Raw genomic sequence first — 20268 nt, 5'->3', positions numbered from 1 at the left:
ATTTTTTTTTAAAAGTAATTTTAATTTAAAACAATCCAATATGACATTGTAGAGAATGGAGTATCATGACACTACGTTCTCTCTGCCCGCCCTCCTATCATCGGGATCAAGTCTGAATTAAAAAAAATATAGGACATTATAAGATTAATAATGATATTCAATTATGATAATATATACATGTGACGTAGACCAACAATACGAAAACAAGTTATCTATTTTTTTAATCATTATAATAATTTATTTCTTCCGTGGGTAAAAAAGTTTTACTCTTATTTAATGGAGTTTCCTTGTATCAGCGGAAGCACTCAATTTCATTATAATCACCACCAGCGGCGGACGTAGGAGCGTATTTTAATGGTTTTGTTCGTCTCAATAGTATTTAGTATGTAAATTATTTTATGTCCCTAAATTATCATATTAATATATAATATGTACGGTCTCAATAAGACCGTTGTGATGCGGGGGTACAGAGGTGTGACTGTATCCCAATGGTTTTGGGTTCAATCTCCACTCGACGAAATTAATTCTTAAACTGAAATGAATTCTTCACTCTGTTATTGAGGTATACTTCACTCTGTTATTGAGGTATAATTTTCACGAAAGATTTACTTATTCATTTATTTCTCTCTCTCTTTCTCTCTCACTATCTTTATGTGTTAAGGAAACACGAAAAATGGTTGTACAGCAAAAATACAGGGCTCATATGAATTTAAATGATGTACAACGCACACGAAACTTAAACACTAACACGAAATGCTATAACAGAGGATGACACCGTGGAACTATTTTAAAGTTATAATAAACTTTTGCCCATAGTTTCATCCAACTGAAATTTACTTGTCCCCTACATGAATAATCATTTTGATCGAAATACAATTTTAAACTTCAATATACTCGTATTATAATATATATTCTAAGTATATGTTATTTATTGAAGTATATAATGTCGTAATAATAAAGTTATTAATTCAGATGAATAATATGTTTATGTAGTCAACGAAATAATATTATGGAAAGTTATAGAAAGAAATTCAGGAGGTCTTTAATGTTATTTTTTTTAGGTTCCCGAACATAGCAGGGTAGGCAGCATAGCAAGAACCTTAGTATAAGGACACTCCAATGTCAACTTTGAATGTCCACAAATGTATTAGAGAATTTTTCACATATCTATACTAATATAATAAAGCGGAAGAGTTTGTTTGTTTGTTTGTTTGTTTGTTTGTTTGAACGCTAGGATCTCTGCATCTACTGGTCCGATTTATATTGTTTTTGTTTTGTATGAAAGCTGCATTGTTCAGAAGTGCTATAGGCTATATAACATTACATTATACATATAAACTAATATATTTTAAAGTACTTTCTAATTTGACATGCTATTTATTCTGCCATGTTAATAACAACCGTCGCGTCGCTACGCAACCGTTACCGCGACATTTTGATATTAATCCTTATGAAAATAAATATAATAGTCACTTTTAGCATTTTATCTAGATTGAAATTATAGTTTACTGTATAACATTCTCATAAATAATTAAGGAGATGTCACTCTGATTCGAAATGATCTAGCCTTCGGGCGGCATAGTATGAGTATGACCGACGCGAAAATATTCTTATAGTTCAAGCAGGCGTAGCCGCGTCCGGGTCCACTAGTGTACATATAAAATTAGCCAGACCGGACGGGTGACGAACATTGGGGAAGGCCTATTCCAGCAGTGGACTTTGAAAGGCTGATTGATGGATGTATATAAAATTCTAAACACTGAAAAAATTTCAGCTCATAGGTTAAAATATACATTAAATTTCTATATTATAGTTAGATCAGTATGTATATTAAAATGTGACCTATTTCTTTTGCTTAAGAATAGCGTCAAGAGTAGGTAATAAAATGTTTCACCTCAGAGAAACTTTCAGGCTCTTATATTTGCACAGAACTTGTTCCGTTAGGGGTTAGTTAAAATTTTTAAATATTATACAAAGGTAATTCAAATATTGTAACTGTGAAAAAAGTAGCTATGAAGTAGATTTTGTTTATTCTAAGTATATCATATAGAAAACAACAGATCTGCTATCCATAAAAAAACATACAAATTTCCTTTTACCATAGAGATAACGAACTATAACATTTTTGTTATTTTTAATCACAGTAGAACGTGTTTGCAGTCTTAGCAGTTTTTTAGGTTTTTCACTATTATTTTATGCTAAAATAACTTGCTTGGTGAACAAATTTTTCGCATTAAACTTTTCCGCAACGTTGTTGCTCGAATTTCTGCATGGATTCCCTATTAGCATTTTGTCATATTTTTATTTTAGTTTTATAGAATAAGCGGATATTAGAATTATTCATAGAATAAACGTCCGCCTATAAATTCGACGGTTGTAGATTCGATTCCCACACGAAGGAATTAACTACTACATACACTAACTATATATAAATAAATAAATAAATACTAAATAAATAAATAGATACATACACTCGTAGCCTAACTAAACAACAAAAAAAGCTAAAGAATAAATTTATATTCATTTTGGAACATCTTTTTGTTACGAATATACACATAATATATCAATACTAATGTTCACAAAGTCTATCAAAGTTGATTCATTGTTTTAAATATAATTTGACATAATATCTTTCATTCATTCATTTTTATCTGCAAATAAAAGAAGAAAGTAATCAGTTCACCCGAGAACTATGTAAAGCCCACCGCAAAAGATTTACGTCGCCATAGAAAGGGAACCGTCGCGCCGCGATAATTGAAATCTATATCGTGCCTTAATAAAATGAAATATAAACACTTTGAATTAATAATGAAAATAGAGATTTACGCACGTAAGAGGAGTTTATCTCTACATAAGCTTTATTTCTAACACATATGCAGTTTCCACGTAGGTGCTTATCGCAGTCGGTACACGAGTTCATTTAAGCTTACCATTAAGATTCAGTTCACTTGCCTGGAATTGAATTAGTTACCTTCAAGATTCAATAAAATCCAGCACAGTGAACATGTTACAAGTTAAATACTCATCTGGCTTAATAATTAAGTTCCTGGACCGAATATTACGTTTAATACACCTATGTGAAACTTGCTAATTACGATGCACCCGAAATTAATGGTATATCAATGTGTTGGGAATTAATGTCTATTGAATGTCATGCAGGATAGCTGCCAGTTCATGTAATAAATAAATTATGCTATTGACTTTGAAGAATAAACTTCATTAAAATTTAGCTTATTATAATGTATAGAGCAGCTTAGTAAGTTTTACTAATTGTTTTCGGAATATGCTTAACTTTAATGAATATTTATTAAGATTTGGTACGGTACTAGGGATCATTTGAATTTATTACTCGTATTCCTCGATTAACAAACTGGACCGAAATTGGCCGAGTAAGTTCTGAGCTACGGCTTGGAAACTGTAGATACTACATTTTTGATTTGACTATCCGAAACCGAAACTGTAACCGAACTTTCAGTCGGTCACTTACACATATTTAATTAAAACATTCTGAAATCAAAATTAATTATAAATAAATATTCTTATGTTGGCACATATTAATGCTACAAAGATAATGATCAAGCTTAACTGAAACTTAATGAACGATAAAAGTTTGTTTTAAATTTATTGAAGATAGATATTATTAAGAGGTCTCTCTAGCTTTCAGTGTACTTCGAAGGATGGATCCTTTAAAAATTTTTAGCTTTCTCATTGAAATATAATTTACAAGAGGGATCAAATTATCAAATTCATATTTATATTATATAAAAAAGTTCTAAATGTTTTTTGCAATTTATATAGCAATGTGAAATCAAAAATATCGTGTAACACTGTCGATGATGATGATGCCGGATGATGGAACGTTCACACTTCTCTGATTTATTTTTATTATTCTTCAAACAATTTCTATACTTACACTTATACTTTTCTATTGTCTAAAAAAATCATTTCATCAAATCACTATCAACTCAGCTCTATTACGAGCCATACATAGGTATAAGGAAACGCTGTAGTAAGTGCCTAAAAAATTATATCGGCATTGTAGTGAAGTGAGCATTGTTTGACAAGCAAAGTCAATGGGGGGCGCAGTTAAATTAAAATTATGTCTTTATATCTCAAATACATATTTTGAGGCACAGTGGCACAGTGGAACATGCGTGTTACTATAAAAGCACTGATTCGATTTCCACTCGAGAGAATTTTGATTTCCTCGCTCAACGGCAAAACGCGGCGTTGAGTTTCGCCACTAAACTATTATTATTTTGTAAGACAGAAAGCTGCTCTGTATATCGTGTTCCATTATACTTATTATTTAATCTTCTCAATTATTTTTACCTTATCCAAGCCACCAATTTCGACGCCTTTTCAAATTGTTAAAATCAATTTTATATTTTCTGAACAGTTGTTCAGAATTATTATTAATTATAGAAATATCAATATTTCTATATATATGCAGTATACACATATTTTACGTTTACGAACATCTAATTATATTATCAACTCAAATAGAGCCCTAAACACAAGTTTATGCGTTAACATTGTTGAACAAGTTGTTGAAGTGTCGATCTCGTTATAACATAGTAGGTACAACGTACACCATGTAGGTACATCGTGTTATAATGATATATCATTTTAATTATGTAATTTAAATTTCTGTAATATATAGAAATAACAACGGCATCTCACAAAGTTTTATATATTAAATGCAATAATTGAGTGAGTGGTAACTGAGATAGGGGGAGACCTCGCTTGACCTTCGAAAACACAGCATCAAAGATACTGGAGGAAGGTCACGTAAAAAGCATGAGGACCCCCGAAGGGCATGTGTGAAGAGGTTGATGATAATGGACGAGGCGAAAGAGGTATGTAGAGACCGTAGCGTTTGGCTCCGTTGTCTCTGATTACCCCGCTAGGGATAAAGCGTGAAGTTAAGTTAAGCAATAATTATATTTCAGTTTAATTTTTGTCTCTTATTAATTGAAATATTTAGTTACAACTTTCTAATTAATGTTCATATTATATAGATATTGCTGCAATACAGTTTGAAGATTTTCTTTATGTTTCGCAAACAGAAATTCAGTAGCAATTGGAAAAAGTTTTTCTGGACAGATCGAAGTTGTGTCGTACCGCGGCAGCGTTAAACTGGGACAATAATAAGCACTGGATGCAATAAAACTCCTTTTACGATCACACAATCGATGACAATACATAAAATGTTTCGCAACTTCTATGATATTTACTGTTAACACGATCCTACAGAATTTTCTTTGCAAAAACATTTTTATGTACTTGTTAAATAAATAAAAAGCCTATGTATATACACTTTTAGTTAAAATGGTTCGGAAATTTTATAGGAATAGTAAAAACTCGTGAAGGAAGTTCAATGATTTACACTTATAATTTGAATATTTTTTTCTATATTTAAAGAAATAACTAAAATATCATAAGAGCTTTTTGGCAATGAAGGCAGAAGTGCCAAATATTAATCAGGAATGTACTAATTAATAGCTTCAGATTAATTTATGTCTGATCTATATATTCTATATTTTTATATATATGATTTACATATTTTAATATATTTAATGAAGACAATAAAGGTAAAAGTAAACTGAAATCTATTGAAATTAATTAAATCAAATCAATTTTAGTCCAGCGGTTTTATTGAATTACATACAATCTGAATTGAAGCAATTTCATAAATGCTCTTTGAACCATATTCAACATTTCTGGCACATTAATAATTGTACTTTAAGAGCATAATTAAGCCTCTGTAATTATCTACCGTGTTCGCTCATATCAGTTAATTACTCGATATTATTTGATTATTCCTTAGTTGTGTATCTGTCGTGTTGTAGTGTGGGTATTGGAATTATTGCAACATCCATATGTACTAGTATATAAAATATACCTAACTAAGGTTAAATTTGATTCACTGCATGTGATTGTTGATCTTTTAAATCGTATTTTAGGATATATAAATAATTATTGAAAAAAATATGTTGATAAATTGATTAGCAGTTAGTTTGGTACCTATCCGTTCCCCCTGCCAGTGGCGACCGAGGAGTTCGGTATGAATGAACTATAGCGTGATAAAAAGAGCGGCGTTGAGCTCCGCCACTCAACTTGTGTCTCGAATACACGCGGAAAGTAGAGAACCGAGTGCCTTGATACTGGAGTCTCTCTGCCTACGCCATAAAATACATAAAGCTGTTTTTTTTTCCATCTCTTTCAAGAATATTTGTTAAAAAGATTAAATAATTCACTTATAAAAATTATACCTGCACTTAATGCTTGCATCGATAAATTTAAATATATGTAAACAGAGCGGAAAACAAAATTAAATAGGCTTAAATGAAAAATATACCAACGTATAATATTAATGATTTTTATTTTTAAAATGTGTTTGAGGAATATAATTCCCAAGAATGATTTATTGCCGTATTAAAATTAATCTAATGAAATATCTACACGGCTGTCAATCGACAAAATTTACGACAAATAATTGATAGTTTAGTGTACATTTGTATGGACAATAACTTTAATTTATTTAAGAAATTGATTTACATCCAAGCAATGTGTAAAATAGGAATTTTAGTCAAACTGTGAGGACAGGGTTCGCCGTCGAGAGTATCGTTAAGTGCACGGCCCGTATCGTCGCTAACAATTACCATTGTGAGCCCCTAATGACCGGCGACCCTTATTAAAACTTACTTCACCTTACTTAAACTAGCTGAAGTTTAACCTAATGAGCAATATTAATCGTAACTTCGACAGCGAGTGGTTATGGACGATAGAATGCTATTTAAGCTGTTATATTTATTCTTTATGTTGTGTCTTACGCACTTAATCTTTTTAATATCCGATATGGTCTAGCGGCTAGGATACCTGGTTCTCACCCAGGAGGCTCGGGTTTGATCAGGGACAGAGTACCCTCTGCCCTCCCCAACCGGTGTCGCTGTAAAAGCCAATAGGGCTAACAGCATTAACCTCAAGGCCGAAAAAAAATCTTTATGTAAATCAAATAAATTTGCCCACCTACGTGTATTTAAGGAAAATTGGTTGGTTATTTTAGTACCGTAATAAAAAAATTATGTAACATACAAATTAATTTAGCTTGCAAAATTTGTCGTATTTAATAGACATATGTTTAGTATAACTAAATATCATCATACTTATATATTTTGAAAAGTTAAAAACAAATAAAAAACAATATACATTACACATTTATAAAACGTTAAAGACATTTCTAGTCGCTGTTTTAAATTATTTTGGTACTTACACTCTAAGAACTATTTGTCGTTTGAAAAATGGGACATCTTTAGAGGCACTAAAGTATGAGCGTCACTTGCGCCTCACAGATGGAGAGACTGTGAGCTACAATTTATGGGGCAATTCGTCAGACCTCTTAGACCTGCACCCCTATTCTATATTTCACGCTTGAATTTCTCTTGAAATATTGATAATGATATTGTTGTGATAATATTTTGGTGAATATTAATTATCACTATTTTATAACATTTTTTCTTTTTTATTAACAAATTATCATAAAAAAAATCTGTGTATTTTTAGATTTATTAGTTCGTAATTATAATTGTTATAAGTGCAACTTTATATACTAAACATAATGAGATTATCATTGAATTGAAGCGTCATATATTTATTGGAATACTTTAAATTTCGTATGTTTTTTAAAGGGGATTTCATATTTTCTTTTAAAAAACCTTCGACTAATTTATTGTTTTTGGATATTTAGCTTTTTTTACATGATACAACCCCTTTGTACAGGATTTAATTAGTTAACATCTAAGTCACAAAACTAGAACAACCTTAACATAGTCTATTATTTTTTTTTATTTGATAAAAGTATTTAACTCTCTACTAAATACTAATTTAAACAAGAGCACCTTAAATTTCATACTTTTTATAGTGAACATTTTCTCTCCACAAAGAATTGAACATCAAATGAAGAGTTCCACATTGAATGTTCAATTGTTCATGGCCATTGAATTTTTATGTAAAAAAACTTATTAGTACTTAGTTTAAATATTTTTTTGCACAAGGGCCATATATTTATTGCTTATACTATAAATGATAAATTATAATCCTGGCCTTTGCTTTTTATGTCAATAAAAAAATATCATATTTTTATTTTTACAGTAATGTTTTCTCTCACATTTTTTATATTTTAATCATAACTAAAATAACTTTATTCTAACTAATAGTTTATTAGAGTTCCACTAACATGTTTGTGACAATCTATTTTTGCCAGCAAAAAGTTCATATCATGCTGAACAACTGTTGCTGAGACGCTATATCCATATTTATTATAGTTTATCCAGGGATTTTAAGGACTTAAATTTAGGTCACATTGTCCTTTAATTTATATAATACTAGCGGCCCGCTCGCGGTTACACCCGCGTGAACTATGTTATTATTAATTTCTGTCTCCATGACTACGTCCTAGTGACGTCTATGTAAAATTTGAGACTCCTAGCATTTGTCGTAACGAAGTTTCATACAAACTTTCGACCCCAAAAACAACCCCTTAGAAGTCGAATATTGCAAATTCCCGTCTTAGCGAGCACCTACGTCCTATAAGTAACTCCTTTGCAAAATTTGAGATTCCTAGCACTTGTAGTTTCTGAGATTTCGTGATGAGTGAGTGACCTTTCGATTTTATATATATAGATATAATATAATTAATATGTATAGTCTACATAAAAGAACCCAAATATACTTCCTAAATTTTATCTAAATCGGTCCGAAAAAAAGCTGTTTAGAAATCGCTCTTTGTAAATTTTAGCCATTAGATAAAATTCATACCTTTCATTTGAATCAACAATGTCGTAATTGTATTTTTTGTTAATACTAGGTAAATATGTCAATGTACGTAAAGCGCGAATTGACAATTTATATACTTCAACTAGTGGACCCGGACGCGGCTACGCCTGCTTCAATTATAAGAATATTTATTAAATATATTCATGAAATTATTTTCAATTCTCAATAGAATTAGTAAGAAAATATAAGCTCAAATAATCAAAAAGAATAATAAGTAGATACACATTATTAGAAAAAATTATCTGAGTTATTGAAATGAACTAACAAAAGGATTAAAAGTAACTAAAGGATAGGTATTCTTAATATTAGAAAAAGTACCTAAAGTTTTCCGTACGTGCGTACATAGATATCGACTCTACGAAATAACTAAACATTTCTCTCTATTAAGTAGGATAATTTTAGCGGGCAATATCAAATAAAATAAGAAGAGAATCAAAGTGTATTTTAAATTAATTATAAACAACAAATAAAGTTCGAAAATGTATGAAAATTTATAAAACCGTCAACGTCATCTGCCCGTTCGCGTCGGTCATACTGTGCCGCCCGCTAGGTGGCTAGGTCTTTTGGAATCAGTGACATCTCCTTAATTATTTATTAGTATGTTATACAGTAAACTATAATTTCAATCTAGATAAAATGCTAAAAGTGACTATTATATTTATTTTCATAAGGATGAATATAAAAACGTCGCGGTAGCGGTCGCGTAGCAACGACGGTTGTTATTAACATGGCAGAATAAACTGCATGTCAAATTAAAATGTACTTTAAAATATATTAGTATATATGTGTAATGTAATGTTATATAGCCTATAGCACTTCTGAAGAATGCAGCTTTCATATAAAACAAAAACAATGAAAATCGGACCAGTAGATCCAGAGATCTTAGCGTTCAAACAAACAAACAAACAAACAAACAAACAAACAAACTCTTCCGCTTTATTATATTAGTATAGATTTCACCTCCTGCAGTTTTTAAAAAAGTATAAATACGCCATTTTCACCAAAAGTGCCACATAATGAGTTAATAACCAATAAATATAATATAATGTAAATTGTTATACTGGTAGTTCTTATATAAAATATTTTGCCAAATAAGCCGTAATGTAAAATAATAATTATTACATTCCATATTCCATGCTTATTGTATTCGAATAGCAAATTGATGCTTTACCGGTTTTTCGGTATATTATGATAAATGATATATTATGTAATTTTTTACGTGTTACTGTATATCTAATTTTAGTAAGCCCGACGGTTGTGGGTTCAACTCCCTCGCAGGGCAATGAAATATTTAATATTTTCATTTACTCTAGAATTTTCCGGAGAATGGGGAGTTTTTAATGGGGAACGAAGTTTCTTAACACTACACAGGATAGTTTCCTCTACCTATACCTGTTCCCTGATATGTATGGGGCTTATTACCTATAGAAAAATATTAATACAAAAAAATAGTAAAATATAAAAAAAATATAGTTAGAGTTTAAAGATTAACTACACTCAAAATATATATAGAAGAGCTTAAATTTTAAACAATAGGAAAGAAAGATGTATGTTTGTTGGGTGAAGCGGTTATTTTAAATTGCTACGTTTTGATACTCGCAACAGTGAAGCGCAGTGCTTAGTGGTTTTAGTATTTGGACCAAGATGCGGAAGTTAAATGAAGTTCTCTGTAATTACTCTCGGGAGTGGCAGTTAGCTCAGCTCGATTATGGTGACAGCCCACGTCGTATGCCTCTCGCCTTTTAATTGGATCCAATACTAAGATGAGCTGGCGTAGCTAAGTTATGAAGTATAGGTATGTTATTATAACTTAAAAATAGCTTAATTAAGATATTTTTTCTTATATGCTTCCTATCAGCAGCTTAAATAAAAGTGTGCCAATTTAAAGTCTTACTTATGGTATTAAGAAATATGGTATAAACCTATAGGAGGTCACTCGGTGGCAGGGGCACAAAGTGTGCCTGTAAAATCGACTAGTTGTGAGTTCGATCCCCACTCGAGGAAATCAAATATTTATTTAAAATTTATATTTTCATTTATTCGCTCTGGTGGCTGGACAAAGCCCGGTGTTGAATTGCGTCTCTAAACACGCAATGCCTCCAGATTTCGGCGGAAAATGGGAAACGGAGTGTCTTAACACTAAGTTCCCTCTGCCTACCCTGCTGTGTGCAGGATACATCGTGAAGCTGACTTATGGTGTTGGTTCTAGTCTACTACCATTCTATTTAAACAACAAAAGAACTCGAGAATTCATTACATTATATGTTTTTTTTAAATACTTGTTATTTTATTAATATGTATATAAAAAACAATTATATACATATAAGATAATAAAGACATCTTAAGAATTATAATAACAAAAATAATCATCCAGGACATTTATAAAATGAAGTAACTTTTTAGCTACTTAGTATAACGTCAACATACATGAAACATGACATCCATTATGAAAGGAGTAGACTGTAAAATGTGCTTAACATTTATAACAATTTAAACCTAGAAATAATTTACATTAAAAAAAAAACATAATTTATTTACTTAGCTCCACTAATAGGCTATTAAAAGAAAAAAATATATTTTTTAGGGTTCCGCACCTAAAAAAAAAAGGAACCCCTATAGGATTCTCCAGATAGCATATGAACGGGAAGATATCAACCTGAAATTTATATTAAATATTCAGGATTACTGTTTCTTGAGGGACAAAAAAATTAAGTTTCTAAGTTATCGCAATCAAAAGTTATTACCATTAATACATCATCCTTGCTGCATTTTATGTTATGAAAACATATATCCCGGACAGTATTTATATTATGTGTATTTCTTAAATACTACGTAGCCATATTAAATTATTGAAAAGGTTGGCTTGATCATTGAAAAACTCTTACGCACCGAGGTTTCAATCCAATTAAAACTCTGGTCCGGGAGACTGGGGCTACCAATCAGGTACGATGAATATGCGTCATCTATAGCGAGTTAATTGAGTTCTGCGTGCTGTAGTTGTTTTTTTTATCTTAAATACATATCAAAAATTTTCAATCGCCAAATATTAATTAACAAAGCGCATTATAATACTATTTACAAAATATAAATTTTACAGGTGCAACAACCTGACGGCAACATTGGATCAAATGAATGCAAATGGTTCGTTGATTAACGAAGTTAAGCGTCGTCATTAAATAGACACTCTAGTAGATGATCCTAAATGTTGGACAACTTTACAAAGTTAAACGGGCTTTAGACTCTTGATTTATATTTCTTTAAAGAGGTACCTATTAAAACTTTTTTCAGATTGCAACTCCTTTAACACTTTCAATTCCAAGTGCAATAAATCAGAGCTAACCGCGGCAGCTTTCACGTTATGACTTCCTCGTAAAATTTACATTTAAAAGTTAATTTTCTCGCTCTCCGGCTTAGGGCAATTGTTAATCTTGGATTCGCTCGTGTTGGAGCTAGCCGGAGCCCGAGCCGGAAAAATTATGAATGTTATTCAAAGTTCCGCAAGCTAGTCGCCGCCATCATGGCTGCTCATCCCGCTCTGTAAATCCTGTGATTTGTTTTTTTGTTTCTGTATTCTTTTTGTTTGTACTTCAAATAAAAAAGAAATATAGTACTATATTTGATAAAAAACATGTAATTTTACATGATCTACATCTGCAAAATTTTTAATTAATTTAGAAATTTATTAACTAGTAGATTAAATTATACACCAACGTGGACTAAAAATTTAAGACAATCAAGCAATTTACTCAAACGACAATCATTGCCATTTGAAGCTATTTAATATGAATTTGAAAAAATCTATTCTAAATACAGATTCACCCTAGAAGAAATAGTGCATGTGACTGGACTATATAAATATTCAGTGTCTGGGTCGTTAACCAAAGAACCACAAAAGAGTTGGCTGGATGTGAAGTATTTTGTAGTCTACAAACGATTTGCAAATCTGGCGCGAGTAAGTTTGCTCACAGAGTAGCCAAACAAGACGCGTTTTGAAACGAATGTTGATTATTATAAAGATTCTTATAACATATATTATTATAATGTAAAAAAATATACTAATTATTAACTAATAAAACATGATTCAATGTTTTAACAAATCTAAGAGAATTTTGGAGTCATTGCTTCGAGAAAATAAAAAAAAAATGGAAATATTAGCTATTTCATTTTCTCCAATTGTAATCGAACTCACAGCCTATCGCCTTTACATACACACTTTGTGCCCCTACGCCACGACAGGCTCTTTGGCTATTTTTTACCACCAGGCACCAATTCAAATATCTAGTCTGATAGTCTAGTACAAGTTGGAAGTACATTAACTTACAAATATAATAAAGCCTGTATGTTAAAAATTGTCGAGTGAAATTTTGAGCTTGAACTTTATCCTGATTGAACAGAAAACTCAGCATCCATATATATGTAGATCTCTCATTCTTTTGTCGGAAGTAGGAAGTGAAGAACGATGCATTGCTTAACATTTAACTGGCTGTCATTTCACATTTATGTTTTTGTCAGGATTATGAATATAGTAGGAATTACGGTATTACTTGCTGTACCTCTTCTACACATTTCTGATAGTCTAACTTTGGGTAGAATTTCAATAGTTTGTAAGAAGCAGTAGAAATTTGCGTTACGTTCACTTCGCTTCTCTTCATTATGTGTATGAAATATGAGTCTTGGCTGCTCCTACATAATAAAATCTATATTAATTATATATAATACATAATATAATAAAATTGTAACTGATCGCCGTCTCTTTCCGAAAATAAATGAGAAAAATGTATTATTGGGGGCATTTATCAATGTAATGGAATCCAAAACATGAATATTTAAAATGTTTGTATTTGTCTGTGCCTTTGTGCACGTTAATCTTTACTATTATAATATAATTAAATATAATTTGCAGAAAATGAAAAAAAAACCATAACACTTTTTTCAATACCAACTTCTATTTAACTTTAACGGTGTAACATTTATAATTACAATACACAAAAAATAATTAAAACATAATCGAGATCGAATCAAATTCCGAAATAACATTAATATTTCCATCAGAACTTAAACGAATGTTCGGATGTGACATGTTAAGTTTCCGATGTTATACCGACGTTTGTGTTTTCATTACGTTCTGTAATTTCCAGGTCAGGAAATTAAGCGCGCTCTGCAAACCGTCAACAGCGCGCTCACGTCGAACAGTCTGCCAATAAAGAGGCCACACAAAGCTTTTGCACCTCAAGTATCTCTAAAGTTTAAATATTTAAAAGGTGATACGACAAAAACGTCATTTTTTAATATTGCACGATGTTTTTTTATATAAGAGCTTTTATATTTGATTTTACATAAGTACATTGTAATAGTTGGTTTTTTATTTCGATGATCGATTGTAGTAAAACACGCTAGTCTATTAAATAAAGAAAAAAAATATTTCTCAAAAGTTAATTGTGTATTTTTCTAGTTACACGCCTAATTTCTAATGTGTAACAGAGGATGTCACAATAAGAATGAAAAAGAACGTGCTAAGGAAATTTGGGCACGTCGAGGAAATGAGTTAAGCGTAAAGCTTAAGCGTAAGTAAAGCTAAAAAAAATCATTATGATACTATTGTTAAATATTTTTTTTACCTTATTTAATGACTTGTCTTTTGTATTAAAATTAATCATAGAAATAAACTAACCTAGTGATTGACAGAATCTAAATTTTATTCTCATATTTAGCATCCTCGAAAATATTCATTGTTAATCCTCAACGTAAAATCTTCTATATAGACGAAACGCATGTTATTACAAATATCTAGCATTTTTTCTTCCGCTTCCACGTAACATAACAAAGAGAAGTAATATGAGTTATATATTATGGCGTCGTAAGGGGAAAGACGCTCAATTGTTCGACCCTTTCAACCTGTATTTCTTTTGCGTTGCAATTGTAATTTTGTGTTTGTTCAAGTAACTCTATTCTTTCTTTTTTTTATATATAAAAAACAATCAAATATCAAAAATAAAAGCATCACTAGTATTTTTACTTTTACTTATATATTCTCTGTATAATTCGCCAAATTTAGAAAAAGTAAGTAAATAATCAACAAAGACAAAAATAAGTGGAGTGTTGCCAAACAAAAGATATAATTTAATATTTTCTATGGCTACCTTCTCATATAATAATAACTGAGAAAAGTTTTCCGTCTGTTGTCTGTTGAAAACATAACAAGGCACAACAATACATCAAACAAAAGTTAAATGAAAAAAATAAGAAAAAGAAATTTAATTCGATCTCATAACGTGTAAATTTTATTAATACATAAAAAGAAATAGTAATTGTAATATAATCTTGATAAAAATTAAAAGCAAATGATTAATTTCAGCATTTAGATAAATAATACATCAATTTTGTTTACTAGGATTTTGATGAGAATTTCAAATTTTGATAATTTTTTATTGAGAATTTGTTCTAAGTTATAACGTAGAAATAACAAAAATATCCTTATTTTATTCTAACAATTGTTATCCTAAAAACAAGATTAGAAAAAAAAAACAACCGATAAGTATCTATTTTCACAAATAAAGGGTTGAATTACGAGGAAAACGTTTTAAGCGATTTCCTTTCTATAACATAAATTATGAACGGTTAAGATTATTGAGGTAACTTTTTAAAAGGATAATCTTTGTCGAACGAACCTCTTATACATTTTCTATAAAGTGAAGGTAATAAATATATCATAGAAAATATTACTTTGAAAATATTATTTGTAAATAGAAAAAAAAAACTCTAATGTCATGTAAGTCAGTGCGGAATACAGCGTGAAGCTGATTTTTTTTTATAGATATATACATACCATAGAAATTTTAAGTTAACGTGAACTTTTAATTTTGAATTATGTTTGGAGATTTCAAATTACATTGTAAATTTATTGGTTACTCCTTTAATTTGAGGTAATTTAATGATCTTTGATCATTCATTACTTGACGCCGACTCTACATACTTAAATAAGTAAGTATAATTTACAATATTTAAAGAAGTTAGTTTTAAAGAAAACCCTTATAGATTCACTTTATTGTCCATCTGTCCGTCTGTCAAGATCCTTTATCATCAGATCGTGTGGTATCGGGCTGAAATTAATGGTGTGAAGATAAAACAAGAATTAAACATGTTTATTATTTTCTACATAATTTACTACATAAGATATCTGTCAAATTTAGATTTCGGAAAATAAAATTTGATTACTTTATAAATAGGTATATTTATAAATAGGTATGCTGAAGTTTAATGGGCAGAACTTCGTGGCGATGTTGATGTTATAGTATAGAATATTTTGTTTTGTTATTATATAATCAAACATATAATTCAAGTTGATAATTGAGGCCGGATCCCCGCTCACTCTTCAATCTAATATTGGCGTAGGATTGGCCCACTCCCCCCGCAGTCACCGTTGCTACGGCGTCCGTGTGATCTAAATCTCTCGCAATAATGCCCTGAAATTAAAAAAAATATATGTTATTATATATACTTATAACTATTATACCTTTTAAATACGTCAATAATATTTTTTCTAAACTTTAGAAAAACATTTTTAGCGAAACTTTCTTTCGAACATTCCAAGTTTGTTTTGTATTGATTGGTTTAAGGCCGAATAAGATGTTTTTTTAATTGGTATTAAAACAACCGCCTACTATTATGCCTTATGAGATGTTGACTACATGTGTAAAGGAACAAAATACTATACTTAGGTCACATTAGGCCATCGTCACATTGCTTCTAATAAAAATATTTTATTTTCGTACATACGACCTGTTTTATTACATTGTTGGCTCATATATAATATTATGTGAAGAGTATTATTCTTTTATTTTTTTATAGTGCCACGCTGTATTCCGTACACACTAGGTACCCTAGTATTAAGACACTTCGGTCTCCTTGTTCCACCATCTCTGGAGACATTGCGTGTTGAATGGCGGAGCTCAACACCGCGCTTTGTCTCAACACCAGAGATTAAAAATTTCATTTCCTCGAGTGAGAATCGAACACTTTATGCCCCTTCGATAGCGAAGCAGCATAGCGAAGGCAAGCCATAGGACTTGCCTCATACATTTTATTATTTTAAATTATACCATATGTGAGTATAGTAGATACCTACCCATAGAGAGGATAAAGATAATAGAGAACTGTATCTGTCTTATTTGTCTGTTTGAATAAATATCACGATATAAATTGTATAATATTTTATTATATAAGACCATATATCCAAAAAAACTATCGTTAAACATTCAATTATTCTGCCAAAGCTTTTCAGAAAGTGAAGGTGGTTTAATCATCGCACGTTCTGTTCAGCTTTTCAATAAAGGGATGAAATGTATTCAATCCCAAAATATCTTGTGTTCACGAAAGCCGCCATTATTACCTTACGAAACAACGCGTCAACCAAAATCATTTATTAACACCGTATCTTATTATAGGACGAATTTATTTTTGTTGCGGCTTACTGTTTTATACAGGTGTAATGTAGATTATTACTTCGCTACTTCGCGTGGGTATATATTTTATTAAAATAAATTAAAACGAGGCTCTCGTGGCGCAGCGGCACAAGGGTGTCACTGTAACGCGACGGTTGTGGGTTTAATTTCTACTTCGCTCTGGGACCAAGGCAAAAGCCCGTCGTTGAGTTTCGTCACTCAACACGCAATGCTTCGAAAAAATCGGCGAATTGTGAGGAACGGAGTGTCTTAACACTAGGTTACCTACGTTCCCTCTGCCTAATTTAATTTTTAAAATTTTAATTATACTATTGCAAGATGTAGCATTCAGTTGATAAGACGAAGACAATAACAACAAAGCTTCCACCTGCGTGAATGGCGGCAAAGCCTCTGCTTTGTCAGAATCGAATCCGAGACAAACATCTGTGTATTCAGTATAAATGTTTATCTCGAGCAGGTTCAAACTGTCACAATGGGAAGTGTCTCGATAGTCATCGAAATGTTGAGTCGAAGAGCAATTTAATCATTAAAAAAAAATAATGACAGCGTGTTAATGAAACGTGACAATATTTTTAACCGATTTCTTTTCCAAAAAGGAGGTTTTATGTTCGAAAATTATATTTTTTTTATTTGTTTCTCGATTCTTCAGTCACTTGTGAATTGAAGGTATAAGAAATTCTCTAACGCAAACAATAGACAAGTGAAGGAGAACTAGTTTTGTTATACACGTACATACGTCACGTACTATATATAAGTAATATAATATTTTATAGCAAATGCTTCAATATGAGTAATGAATACCTACATACAATATATTACAATAATTTACATAAATACTGATGCGTCTATCCAACTAAATAATATACACGTAATCGTATATTCTGATTTAGTTCCCGAGATTAACACATTAAGCCAAACATACTTTTCAATTTTGTAGTATTAACATAGATATATTTGTTTTCTCTTCAAAATGTAAATGTAGGCTGAATATAACTAAATATTAGGTATTATTATGATCCCTTTTTTGTCTAGAATCTAAGTTGATATTGACCAGAACACAGATGAGACCTGTCAAACTACACACGGATTAAGGGAAACTAAAACACTACCCTGTGGAATTGTAACGACATAAATAACAATAATATATGTATGTATATATCTACGACGCGCATTCCACGCAATGTCTTTAAATGACCGAGAAGCGAAGACTGTGGGGGTTTATCTTTACATCTATCACAAAGAATTTAATTAAAGTATTGGCTTTTATAATACATTTATAAGGAAGCGCTGTCTTCCACCAGTTTTCCTAAAAAAAACTATTTAATAATAAGATGCGGCAGAGGGTACCCAGTGATAAGACACTCCGTTCCCCACTTTCCATTGAATTTTTCGAGGCATTGACTGTTGAGAATTATTGCATGGGCTGTTTTGATTTTGCTGAATAAGTTAGCGTAATAAATATGGCTATGTATAATACATTACGTCGACGTTTTAATTCATTAAATAATATTACAAATTTCCAAAAAAAATTGTTTACAAATATTTAACGCAGTAAAATAATGCTTAGGCAGTAACTAAATTAAAAATATAAAAAATACCTTTATAATTTGTTGGCCAGGATCAGAAAAGAAAACCTCCTTGACCCTCTTTTTGAGTGGAATGGCATTGTATTCAGCTTTTTCTTGCCATATCAATCTATTGTTAAAACTGGTACCAATAATTAGATCTTTGCAGAGACTATCGGAGAGGTAAAAAGCAAAAATAACACAGATAACCAGAGCTGACTTCATTGTGAATGTTGAAGTTGCGTATGGCGTTTATCACGTATGCCGACCGACTGACTGCTGACTGCTAGTAGTGTGTTTGTATTGGTCACTTCGAACCTGTTTAGCAAAGAGTGAATAAGCGGAAAAAACTTATCAAATACTTAAACGGGGCCGACTTCAATGCCTCATGCTAATAAGATTCTACGTTGATGAATCATGACGCATAGGAGATAAATAGAGTAGCTATAAAAATATTTTGCAATATCGTACGTCGTACGTTATAAGATTTTTTTAGGTAGGTTTCGAATTATTTTCAGTTAATTTTTTATATAGTTTTAGTTTTAACCTGTATCAAAGTAGGTATGTAGGGGGATTGTGGGAAACTAGTGTGAAGACACTCCGTTCCCATTAAGACACTTCCGTTCCACATCGAGGCACTGTGTTTAAGTGGCGGAACATAACGCTGGAAAATATTAAATATTTTATTTCCTAAAGTGGGAATGGAACCCACAACCTCACTTATGTTTCTAAATTATTTCATTAATACTATTTCTATAATCTTATTATAATGATCTTATAATGATGTAATGTTATCAAAATTCGTGCCTCTAATAGTATTAGAACGTAATATAATCTTACAGGGTGTTTACGTACATCTCATGTCTCGCCACAGACGGCGTAAGAACAATTATCATTATCAATGCAACACCTACTAACGTATCGCTGAATGCCGATTATCCAACCCTCGTGAGGTCTATAGTCTATAGTCTATAGTCTATACATATAATGAAACTGTAACTCAACGCTGTCTCTACATGGATGGTATAGACGAAAATCCATTATTGAGGCATTTAAAATCAACTTCACGCTGTATCCATGTAGTGTAAAAACTCTCCGAATTCTGGAGGCATTACGTGTTGTTAGCTGCTAACTTTACATTATTTAATTATCGAGGAGTTCTAGGTTCTGTGCATCATATTAACTATTTTAAATAGTACTTTTTTATAAGAAAAATTTATGTTCGTTTTTCTTATTATATTAATTCTTCTATTTAACTTAGGTCTACTGCCTCTTAACGTGAGATGCGGTCGTATATTAATTTTATATCATAGATTTCTGTCCTTATATATTTTTTAATTGAAGAGTTTCAGTCTTCGAGAATGATATGAACGGGTTTTAATTACTTTCAATTCACATATTCT

General features: G+C 31.0%; 1 protein-coding gene across 1 annotated transcript; it reads right to left on the bottom strand.

Moving 5' to 3' along the window:
- Positions 1-14583: 14583 nt before the first annotated feature.
- LOC146528820 (uncharacterized) lies at positions 14584-19209 on the bottom strand. The gene is made up of 2 exons (XM_085202676.1): positions 18899-19209; positions 14584-16301 (listed from the first exon to the last, which is right to left on the bottom strand). The coding sequence occupies exons 1-2, from the start codon at positions 19088-19090 to the stop codon at positions 16161-16163; spliced, it is 333 nt and encodes a 110-aa protein (XP_085058802.1). The 5' UTR covers positions 19091-19209; the 3' UTR covers positions 14584-16160.
- Positions 19210-20268: the final 1059 nt, after the last annotated feature.

Source organism: Heliconius melpomene, chromosome 19 (assembly GCF_056956725.1).
Source record: "Heliconius melpomene rosina isolate 202511_hmr_F chromosome 19, ASM5695672v1, whole genome shotgun sequence".
NCBI lineage: Eukaryota > Metazoa > Arthropoda > Insecta > Lepidoptera > Nymphalidae > Heliconius > Heliconius melpomene.
Note: the sequence above shows the minus strand (reverse complement) of the source record. Positions and strands in the feature narration are given on the sequence as shown.

Excerpts from the sequence above, each read along its gene's own strand:
- LOC146528820 (XM_085202676.1), bottom strand. The coding sequence starts at position 19,090 with ATGAAGTCAGCTCTGGTTATCTGTGTTATTTTTGCTTTTTACCTCTCC. Across the intron at positions 16,302-18,898 it reads CTGGCCAACAAATTATAAAG|GGCATTATTGCGAGAGATTT; the intron begins GTATTTTTTATA and ends TTTTAATTTCAG.